The sequence below is a fragment of the Neovison vison genome, chromosome 12, assembly GCF_020171115.1.
Source record: "Neovison vison isolate M4711 chromosome 12, ASM_NN_V1, whole genome shotgun sequence".
In the NCBI taxonomy this organism is placed as follows: Eukaryota; Metazoa; Chordata; class Mammalia; order Carnivora; family Mustelidae; genus Neogale; species Neogale vison.
The window spans coordinates 29,094,249-29,106,186 of NC_058102.1; the positions used below are offsets into that span (position 1 = coordinate 29,094,249).

At 43.9% G+C, this 11,938-nt stretch overlaps 1 protein-coding gene across 2 annotated transcripts; it reads left to right on the plus strand.

Moving 5' to 3' along the window:
• Positions 1 to 5,291: 5,291 nt before the first annotated feature.
• CCER1 (coiled-coil glutamate rich protein 1) lies at positions 5,292 to 6,891 on the plus strand. 2 transcript variants are annotated; one of them, XM_044228326.1, is made up of 2 exons: positions 5,292 to 6,212; positions 6,255 to 6,891. In XM_044228326.1, exons 1-2 carry the CDS (start codon positions 5,292 to 5,294, stop codon positions 6,573 to 6,575), a joined length of 1,242 nt encoding a protein of 413 aa, XP_044084261.1. In that variant the 3' UTR covers positions 6,576 to 6,891. The 2 variants fall into 2 exon arrangements, with proteins under 2 accessions (XP_044084261.1, XP_044084260.1); XM_044228325.1 differs by having other exon boundaries at positions 5,292 to 6,891.
• The last annotated feature ends 5,047 nt before the right edge of the window (positions 6,892 to 11,938 follow it).

An 11,938-nucleotide genomic window follows, 5' to 3' on the forward strand; every position in this document is an offset into this window, starting at 1 on the left:
CACTAGGGAAGAAGCTAAGGAAAGTTGATCTTTCTGAAATGTATGGTCATAACACAGGGACATGGTTAAAATCCAAAAAATGACAGGAATATACAGTGAAAGGTGATTTTCTTTCCTGCTGCAAACCTCAAGTTCTACTCCCAAGAAATAACTAGGCGATGGTTTCTTGCATGCCTTTGTAAAAGTTTTCATGAGAAACAAAAACTTGTACATGAGCAACACCCCCCCTTTTTTAAGATTTATTTATTTGAGAGAGAGAGAAAGAGAGGGAATGGGAAATTTTCTGTTGAAGGGAAGTGCAAGGGGAGAGAACTGTGTAAGGGAGAAAAAAGGGGAAATAATCTGGAGCAGACTCTGTACTGAGTATGGAGCCCAACCCATGGGGCTCAGCAGGGCTCAACACGGGGCTCAATGCCCCCTGAGATCATGATCCTGAGATTATGATCTGAGTTAAAAATCCAAGTGTTTGTCATTCACCTGACTGAGCCATGCAAGTGCCCTGAACAATTTCCCTTTTTTATACAAAAATACATGTGCAGGTCTACACACACACATCACCATTATGTACGCATCTAACATGTAAACATGGATTTTTAAATACCAGAGGTAATCACTATTCTAAATTTTGCTTCTTTCAGTTAAAAATACTTCTTGACAATTTTTCCATATCAGCACGTATAGCACTACTGATTCTGAAAAGCACATATCAGTCCACTACGTTAATGAGTTAATTTCATCTCACTTTTTGAAAGGCTTAATACCTTGTAGTTAGCTTTTATGACCAACAGATGGCGCTAACTTTTTTGGTTTGAAATGACTGCTTCGATCTCTTCAGGGTTGCAAAAGGCAAGTTTTTGAGAGTGTATAAAATGAGTTCCATTTATTTTCTCTCATAGCCCATAGAACTTAATAGGTGACAAAGATGGATCTAAAAAATATTTGTTGAGTTTTATTTATCTGACCAAATTTCTCAGGCATATCCAAATTCTCTCTAAAAAGTTTTAATTTATAAGTTTAATTAGCAGAGGCTTGCTTTCCAAAAGCCAATTGAAAAATGCTAAAATCTAATAAATATACCCAATTACACTTCACCAGAATAAAGGATAGTTAATATTGGCAACCTGGAATAATTGAAATATGCCATTTGTGATAAATATAAAAATGAAGTATCTATCTTCTCATAGTTTGTTTTGTATACGGGGGTGGGGGTGGGAGGGCTCTCACTGACTGGATTTTGAATGAGTTACTACTGCCATCAAGTGTTAGCATTCATCCTTTTCAATTCACACAAATGCACAAAAAATAACACCAAGATAGCAGTGTGTTTTCAACGTAACAGTGTAACGTCCTGCATAACATAAAGCATAGCATAACTTACCCTGTCATACAGCATTTAATGGAATTTCAGAATGCTGCATGCTATTCAAGTCTCCCAAATAAAGTCATACTAGTTGATATGAAGGATGTATTTTACTCAATTTACTTGGTCTGTGTGGTGAACCCTCTAAGGTAATCCCCTAGTGAACCTTCCATTTCTTGCTATTCATGTCTTTGTGTAAACTTCTCCCCTTGAATGCTGGTAAGACCTTGGGTCTTGCATCTAACCAACAGAATATGACAAAGATGGCAGATGTCATTAATGTCAATGTCAAGCTCATACTATGATACATATGCATATGTGTGTGTGTGTGTGTGTGTGTGTGTTTTCGTTGTGCTAGGAAGCACTGGGAGATCTGCTTTGCTGACTTGAAGGAATGAGCAGCCCTACTGAGAAAGCCCATGGCAAGGAAGTGAGAATAATCTCTAGGAATGGCTGTTAACCTCCAGGACGTGTGGGTGGCCTCCAACCTGAAGGCATCCTCCAGCCAACAGACAGCTAAAAGGGAGGAGAACCCTCACTTACACAGCCACATGGAAATAAATTCTGCCGTAACATTTTCTCAAATAGAGCACCCCAGATGAGAACCCAAGCCAACCAGGTGCCTTGACTATAGTCTGGGGAGATCCTGAGCAGAGGACCCAACGAAGCTCCCAACTAAGCTCCCAACTAAGCTATTCCTGGGCCCCCCGACACCTGAAAATTCAAGATAACAAATGTATGTTATTTTAAGTAAGTTTGTGAGAATTTGTTACACAGCAGTAGAAAACTAATACTACATATTAAAACACTTTATTTTGTAGTATTTAAGGAATATGGGCCAATTAAAAGAGGTCTTTTAAAATTCCTTAATTGCATTTCTTAAAGTTACGTTTAACATGCTCTGGTGGTAATTTTCTTGGGTGATTTGCCAGTACATGAACAATTTGAATTACAATGCCAGTCTACTGAAAAAAACTACAAATCATAAACCATAATTTTCTGTTTCTCTTAAGAAGAGTAAGGAAGGAGCGAGAACAATACCATGCTAACGTTCTTTAATAAGAAGAATTAATATGAAATGCATGTCACCATGGAAGAAACTGTACAGGAACAATGCTTTTATTTTCTGTGAGGTAATCTCTTTTAAACAAAGAAGAAATTGATGAGAAATCCACTACAGCAACATGGTCAATTTCTAAAGTTCCCAATTAAAACCCAATACGTATACCACATAGGTCCCCAGAAAAATAAATCTGGAATATCAGCATTCCAATTTGAATGAAGCAGAGTAAGGGCAGAGTAATAGCCAGATGTGTGGTTCTATACCCAGAAAGGGACACTGGGGGTTAGAAGTGTCAGCATTCTGCACTTGAAGTCAAGCAGGCCTTTCTCCAGCAAACCACAGAGCAAACCAAATTGAATGAAGCCTGTGGAGTCTACAGGTCCCAGGGCAGTGGTTGGAGTCCTGATCCAAGATCCCCCACCCTGTTCTCCATTTTCAACCAGGAAGGCATAAATGACCTTTGCAGGCTTCAGGGGCTTTCCCACATTTACTTCTCCATCCTTTACGGGAGGCTTGCATGGACTTGCATTCCCACTGGGCAATGTTCCATTTTCCATAACTCCACTCACCACAGGAAAGCAATAAAAATAATATACTCTGGGGTGGTTTTCTCTAGGATTGATCATGGTAGCTAGTCCTTCATGTTTCTAATAAATGGGACAAGAAAAGGGCACAAGGGCAGGGGTGCCGATTTGGGCATTCATGCACAGGGTTGGTTATCTTTACATACACTGTATCAACTTCTTTTAAAGTCCTATTTAAGTATGACAATGATGATAGCTAACAGCGACTGCACGCTTCTGGGGTACTTGCATTGGCTGCGTTAAGGAAGTACCTTAACCTTTAACGTAGCTCCGTGGAATAGGCATTATAACTCTACTCTCCATATGGGTTAGGAGGCTGAGGTTCACAGAGGTTCGTCATTGCTGAATCGAAGTTGAAGCACATTTTCTTTAACAGATTTCATTTTTTAAGCAGTTTTAAGTTCATATTAAAAATGCAGTAGGCAGGGGCGCCTGGGTGGCTCAGTGGGTTGAGCCGCTGCCTTCGGCTCAGGTCATGATCTCAGGGTCCTGGAATCGAGTCCTGCATTGGGCTCTCTGCTCAGCAGGGAGCCTGCTTCCTCCTCTCTCTCTGCCAGCCTCTCTGCCTACTTGTGACCTCTCTCTGTCAAATAAATAAAATCTTAAAAAAAAAATGCAGTAGGTTTCCCATATACTTTCCCATATAAAGAGATTTCCTATATACTCCCTCTCCCCGGTCATGCGGAGCTTCCCCCATGCCCAACATCCCTCCTCAGAATGGTAGGTGCCTTTCAGCTGAGGAACCTGCACTGACACATGATCATCACCCAAAGTCTATAGTTCACATTAGGGTTCAGTCTTGATATTGTACGTTCTATGGATGAATGCCTAAGGACCATGACCTATATCCACCATTACAGTATCCCTCAGAGTAGGTTCGTGCTAATTTAAATCAAAGCCCATATTCTCAACCATAATGTTATAAAGACTCCCAATGTATGTGTTGTCTGGTAGACAAAGGGACTTACCAAAAGACGTAACTGGCATATTTCTATTCTCAAGAGTAAACCCACTGAATATATCCTGGTACTATTGATTTCATTAGTGGACAATCATATTGCTGTATGACAATTCGCAAAGCATTTCCCCGAAGGATTTCGTGTACTCCTCGAAAGAGTCCTACTTAAGGTGGATGGGCAGTAGAGTGCAGCCCTGTGGTTAAGACTTTGGTTTGGGGGCCAACCCGGCTTAGATTTAAATACTAGCCCCAAAGCTCCTTATGCCCACGAGCTTGAGTAACTTAACCTCTCAATTTCCTGATCTGTGAGGCGCCGTAATAATACCCACTACACAGAGCCTACAGGTGTGAGGACTACAAGTGGTGAGCTGATGCTTGCTGCAAGCACACGCAATAAATGGTGGTGGTCGTGTTTGACGTGTGATGCACTAGAACCCCCTAGAAGTCAGAAGAGTGTGCACAGGCCCTAAGGTAAGGAGTGGGGTCCCGTTTTCTAATTCTAGGCACTTTCCCTCTATCCCCTCGACTTCCAAAGGTGTAAGACATGAGTTTTCCGAGATACAAGACTTTCCCCTTCCAAGGGGTTCAGCTCAAGGTCCATCTTTATCCCCGCACCTCCGGGTGGTACAAAAGTTTCAAATTAACTGCCCCAAACGTTGTCTGAGTTGGGAAGCACAACCCCAGCCTAGGGTCCCCTTTCCCTCTTTCAAAACCTGCGTCACAAGCCCCCTGCGAACATTCACGGGGCACCTCGTTCCACCCGGAACCCCCTCCTCGCACAGCAAGAACGACCTCGACCCCAATTGGCTATCGCCCTGGGCAACCGAGGACGCGGTGGGCACGCGGGGGCCTCCGGCCGGTATTTAAAGGCCGGAGCCACCCGCGCCGGCTCAGTCCCGCCAGGACAGCGACGGTGTAGCACCTGGGTTGGGAGGGAGCAGCAAGGTAACGCGCAGCCCCTGCCTCCCCGGTTCCCAGCCCGCGCCTCCGCCGAGGCGGGTGTGTGTGGGACCCGGGAGCGGGTCTCACCGTGCGTCACCCACCAACACCTTCCTCCCCCACCATCCTTACCCAGCCCCAGTCCCGCCCAACCCACCCGGGCGAGACAACTTGGGTGCGAAAGACAAGAGATTACGAAGGAAGAGCGATCCAGCAAGCAGAGAAGAGGGAGAAGGGGGTCCTCTTGGAGAGAAAGTTGCCCTCCCGGTAGCAGGCACGTGGTGCTGCCCAGACGGACGTGGTGCTGCCCAGACGGACGAGATCAGGCCAACCGACGACAGCTTCTAGGACGCTTCTGTTTAGCCCTCCAGGGGAGCTCCTTGGACGATGACCCAGACCCTCGACAACAGGGAGGACCCTCTCAACCTGGGCGGCGGCTGGGCGTCCTCCGCCCCCTTGGGTACCTGGTCTACCTGCCACCGAAGGCGCAGAGGCGCTCCCATAAACCAGCGGCGCCACCGCTATGGTCCCAAGTCGGAGTATGAGCCCCCCAGGAAACAGCCAAAGCAACAGCACGGTCCGGGCCCTTGGTTCCAACCACCCCGACGGCCCTACTGGGCCGTGTACTCCAACTGGGGGCGCTGGGGAGAGCCCTGGCGCCCACCTCCGGCCAGATTCTGGAAGCCTCCCGGCCAAGTGCAAGTGATCCGGGTGTTTGGTGTGCACCCGCTCTGCCTCTGCTGCTGCTCCTGCTGTCGCGGGCCTTGGAACCCCGGCTGGGCGAGGCCCCCCGGCAGGAAGAAGCGCTGGGGCCGCAGGGGCCGTGGCCTGCGCCGCCACCCTCGCCGCTCCTTCCCGAGGAGCCCGCCCGTGGATCTGAGCACGCTGCTGAGGCCGGTCAACCTGTACGGGTGGCGGGCCCCGGGCATGCGGGCGCCGCGCAACACCACCCAGTTCATCATGAACCAGATCTACGAGGACATGCGGCAGCAGGAGAAGCTGGAGCGCCAGCAGGAGGCGCTGCGGGCGCAGGAGGCGCAGGCGCGCGGCGCGGCCTCCCCCGGGGGCTCCTCCGGGAACGACGCGCCCCCCAGCGGCGGCGAGGAAGAGACGGAGCCGCGGGAGACCTTGTACCCCTTTGCGCAGAATCCCTCTCTGGGCTTCAGTCCCGACCCCGACGAGGAGCACGGGTTTCCCGCCGCACAGTCTGCGGAGGAGGAGGACGACGACGACGAGAGGAGGGAGGAGGAGGAGTGTGACGAGGAGTGTGACGAGGAGTGTGACGGGAGGGAGGAGGAGAGCGAAGAGGTGGAGGAGGAGGAGAGCGAGGAGGAGGAGGAGGAGGAGGAGGAGGAGAGCGAAGAGGAGGAGGAGGAGGCAGAGGCCAGAGATGAAGAGGAGGTCGAAGACGCTGACTGCGCGGAGGAGGGGGAGGAGGACGAAGAGGAGGAAGAGGAAGAGGACGATATAGAAGAGGAAGAGGAGGGGATGGAGGAAGAGGAGCCGAGAGAGGAAGAGAATCCTTTACCTCTAGAAATGCCTTTATCATTCCTAGTGGGGGCTGAGGAAGAGAGAGAGAACTTTATAAACTGTCCTTATTTAAGCCCCAAGCAGATGATTCCCAAAGTGCCCCAGGAAGCGCTCCTCATGATAGACGACATTAACTGTTAGACCTCAGGAAAGGGATTGAGAATGGGATGGAACTGATTTAAGGCTAAAATGGATTAGCAACCTATTAAAAACTAATTAAAAAGTGAGTTCCACTAATAAACATACCTATGTAAACCCCTTCTTTGGCCATTATAAAATGTTGAAAAATTGGTGTGTTTCTTTATGACTACGGGTGGGGGAGGGGGAGCTTTCAAATGCAATTTAATTGGACATGATTAAAGGCCAAATATTTTATTACTGCAGTTTGAATAGTTTCATTTGGTGTTTTCCCTCTCTAGACACCTGAGACTTTTTTTTTTTTTTTAATTCTGGCAATGCTGATTTTTTTTTTTTTAACAAATTTATTCAACTGTCTACTTAATGAGCTTGGAATCCACAGATAGGTTGGCTGTTTACATGCTTAAGAAGCACATGCCATGGCTACTGAATGTCAGTGCTCTTCACATAACAGTGAAACCACTAAGTATTTTTCCTTGTAGATTCTCCACCTTCAGAGTTCATTTTTGCGGGTTGTATTTTGATAACCCCATTTGCAGTCTCTTGTGGCATCGCTCACTTATATTCCTTGTTCCACAGTGCTATGGATCTTCCTCAGAAGAGCATGAAGTTGCTTCTGTGGAACTGGTTATCTGCCATGGCCTCAACAATCCATAAATCCATGCATGGAGAGGATTCCCCATGGTCAGAAGTCAACTTGTACATCTAGTTAAAATCCAAGGTAACTGCAAACAATGGAACATAGCTTAGATTTCGAAGCCTTGTTCCTGGATATATTCCTTGTCATAAGTTCACAGGAACCATAAAAATTGTTTTTGCACAATGGATTTTTTTTTAAGGATTACTGGCCTTTGGGGGTGGAATATCTTATTTCTTTCCCAGTTTGTCTTCCTTCATAAAGGAGAGTAAAACAAAGATGTGTAAGTGCAAGCCTGTGTGAGCTTGTTTCTAATATCTAAACAATTATCTATGAACACATTATTCGAAGTAATAGCTTTTATTCAGACATTTTTAGGAAGTAATACTACATTTCCTCCTGGGCCTTTAATTCTCATAACTTAATAAAAAGTTCCATCCATAGCATATTTCCAGAATATCCCTAGATGAAGAATTTGAACCTGATTTCTCAGAAATTACCTTTTTTGACCAACTGTACTTCTAAGTATAGTTTGAGCCATATTTTAGTATTTATTTGGTGGAGACCATATGCTGGTATCTTACCTGGATGTTGCTTTTTACTCATATAGCCCAGGGTACTGCAGCATTGGGGGGAATAAGCTTAAGCTCTTGGAAAATTAAAAAAAATAAAAATTAAAGTGTTAAAGTACTCTGTTTTTTACTTCTTATTATTTAAACACCAGAAATCTCTTCAGCAATACTTCCGTGGTCAACAGGATGGACAGAAGCAACAACTAACACATTGTAGGAATTTTAAAATGGTGCTGTACACTCCAAACTAAAGCAGTGGATAACCAAATTTTAATACTCTAAAAGATCATGACTTTCTATGAGAGGCAATTTGAGTGACCTGTACAGTTAGGTTTCCATAGTACTCTCACTATTCTAGTGTATATATGTAGGGGAGAGCCAAGAGGCCCGCTCCTGGGACTGGTCCACAAATCCCAGCAAATCATAGCTCATAAATACTTTATCCAAGACATTCAAATATTCACAAAGTCGTAAGTGTGTTCTCAGTAAGGATTTAGGCTTTCATTTAGGATTTAATTTCTTCCTAATCACATCTGACAATTCTCAGTTTATTACGAAAGATTCTACTTCTGCCTTCAAAAAATTTAACACATTAATTGCCTCCACAGGCACAAGGCATTCTTCACTAGCCCTTGTAAAGGATATAAACATGAGCAGTGCGTCAGCAATTTCTTCTACTTCCCAAACCCCATTCTTCAACAAATAGTTATTGCACTACTAGGGGCCAAGCAATGTGAATTGTGATAAGGATACAGGGGTGGAAAAACAAAATTCCTACTCTCAACGTTGCTTATAGTTTAGTTGAAAAGACACGTTAAATGAGGTAGACAAATTAGTGCAAGCAATGCCAAGGAAATGCATCACTATGAAAGCATAAATCACAAAGAAACCCAAGAGTAAAGCTGGGGATATTAACTGTGGGCAGGGGGAACGTGCACGAATCTGAAGGCCGAGAGCTGGGAAGAGCTTGGTGTCTTTAAGGAACTGAGGAGGGAACTACCAGTGTCCCGGAGGAACAGCCGATGAAAGTGACGCAGGTAGGCCAAAGCTCTCTTATCTGTTCATTTCTGTGCTACCTCTGTCTTCTGAAAGACACCGGCGAAACTTAATGAAGAAAGAAAATGATTAGTCCCTGATAATTCTGTCTGAACTCTTTGTTTTATTAGCCAGATATTGTGATGGTCCCTCAATATGAAATAAATAATGTTGGGGTTGGGGGGAGGATAGTCATCCCGGTACACCCATCAGTAACACTTTCAGACACCTGCCCACCCATGACCGTCTAATGACCGAGTCCTAGGGATAGTTGCTTAGCACGCTTGGAGCATTCCCATGGAGAATCTCTGCACAGAACGTTCAGTACAAGTGGATCATTCGGGGGGTATCGGTATGAACTCAGAATAAACCCAGTCTTTAGTTTGAGCCGTAAGTGTACACTTGAAGAAAACACGGTTTTTCTTAATAAATAATAATAAACTCATTATTTTTTTTAATTTTTAAAAAAGATTTTAGTTATTTAAGAGAGACAGAGATAGTGAAAGAGAGCATGGATGGGGAGGAGAAGGAGAAGCAGACTTTCCCCAGAGAGCCCGATGCAGGGCTTGATCCCAGGACCCTGAGATCATGACCTGAGCTGAAGGCAGAGGCTTAACCCACTGAGCCACCCAGGTGCCCCATAAGACTATTATTCTTAAAGTCAGTTCAAGCTTGATGAGTGAACACAGTGTGATAAAGAGGGGCCGTGCAGCCATTTCTGTCAAGAACGGAGGTATTCTTTGTCAATGAGGAGAAAAATAACATTATAAATCACAAATATGTTTGGAAAGCCTAGGCTTGATAAGAAGTTTTGCTGTCTATCCTCAAGTGTTTTTAAATATAGAGACTTTGGTAATTTTCCTTTCCTAGTGACTGACAGCATTTCTTGATTTATCTTCATTGTCTCCACAGTAACTCAAAAGGATTTTTTTTTTCTGTGAAAATATTAGTCTTCTAAGGATAGTTTGCCATTTGACATTTAGAGATCAACTCTGAATTCTGAGTATAGTTTCATAAAACTTTTAACATCTGCATATGAAAAAAAGGAATTCCCACATATTTAGTTCCATTAAAATAGACACAAGAGGTGAAATAACCAGTTTCCTGCTCTGCCACACCAAACCTGGAGAGTCTGGGAAGAAAATGGTACAGCTATCTCACATGTGGTCTCAGGGCCCGGGAGAAAATAAGTAAAATTTACCTGGGAGAAAATAAGACTCAGGGTCTGGGAGTAAATAAGAGTAAATATGTAAATAAGTTTTGATTTTAGCAGTGTAATAAAATTATATATATATATATATATATATATATATATATATATATATATATATGTTGTTTGTATTAGATAGGTTTTTATTAATGTAATAACCATAGAAAATTACCCTTAATGCTTCCAAACTCCTTTGGCCTTGGTTATCTGTGTATTTAAAGCAAAATCAGGATGTGGCCGCATCTTACCTGTTTCAGTACTATCATTTTGTGTCTATTTGCTTTTTATTTATTTTTGCATCTATTTACTTTTAATCAGTTAATGGAACATAGCCAAACATCAAGATCAGCTGACAGAAGAGAAAAATTGGGGCATCTTTGTGTGGTCATAGCTGCAAAAGCGACTCACGGCAGTCATCACTTGCCTTGGGTCTCTTTCCTCAAAAATACTCGTCATACTCCATTACCACTCAGACCTACCTTGAAGACCAAATAGCCCAATATTTAAGAAGTGCAGTATAGGGACTGGGAGCTCAGTGGGTTAAGTAATTGCCTTCGGCTCAGGTCATGATCCCAACGTCCTGGGATGGAGCCCCACATCAGTCTCCTTTTTCAGCGCGGAGTCTACTTCTCCTACTGCTTGCTGCTCCCTCCACTTGTGCTCTCTCCTTCTCTCTCTGACAAATAAAATCTTAAAAAAAAAAAGTAAAAAATAAGTGCACTATAGACTGTCTATCACTGTTAATCATTATTTGCTAAAGCACACCTTTTAATCAAAACCATGTCAATTTCTGAACATTAGATCAGCTCAGGTTCATTAACGAGGCTCAGGAAACGTCATCTCATGGCAATTCTGTTGGACTGAGATATCTAGATATTTTAGTGAGCACTAAACTAAGCATGAACCAGCTTGCCTGAGACATTCGGTCTGGGCTCCTGCTAAAGCAGTGTGCAGAGGTAGTGGTCCGGTGCCTGGATATTGAAAGTGTAGTCCACGGACCATAGGGTGTTGGAATCACCTGAGATCTTGTTAGAGCTAACCTCCACCAACCAGCCTCTACCCACACCTACTGAGTTGAAATCTGCTCCATAGCAAGACCTTTAAGTGCTATGCATGCTCATGAGGGACCTAGAAGTTCTGCGGTGGAGGGGTTTGTGCCATCACAGAGCCCTTGTGGGAAGCCAATGATCAAGATCACAGTCTGCGGCTCCGAAACGTCTATCATTTCTTACTTGTGTGACATTAGGCATGTTCCTGAAATTCTGGTTTCTTGTTTTCTTCCCCTGTAGTATCTACCTCATGAGATTAAATGAGATTTTGAAGACGACGTGGGTCAATACTCAAACACTCAGGACCGTGATACTACTAGTTATCAGAATAAACGTTCAGGTTCAGATGAGACCACTGACATATTATGGGTTGTCTAGAAGTCACTTGTTAAGTAATCGGAGCAACTATAAATGTAAACCCTCACAAGATAAATACTAAAGTCACACATTAACTGTCTCATTTCCCCCGTGGATAACTAATCAGATACATTTCTTTGAGCTGCACTTACCATTGGGCGGGGCTATGAAAATCAGTTAAATCTCCGCAGCTAGAACTTCTGTTCTTTATCATTGCCCCCTCATGCCAGCTCAGTGATGTCTCTTTCTTTCTTATGGCTGACATTAATACTTTAATAGCTAGTCCCAAGAATTATCCACTCAAGTCAGGCTCATTCTTTTTCATACAGCCAATGCGTCTTTTCAACATGGGTTTTGATGTAATGCTTAAAGAAGGAGGTTCTATCTTACGCTAAGCCTAAAGACACTGAAGATTCCAATAAATATTAAATACCTGCGTGGAACACATCAACTATTCAGAACAGAAATCTTAATACTTCAAAAACCATGTAAGCATATGCAAGATT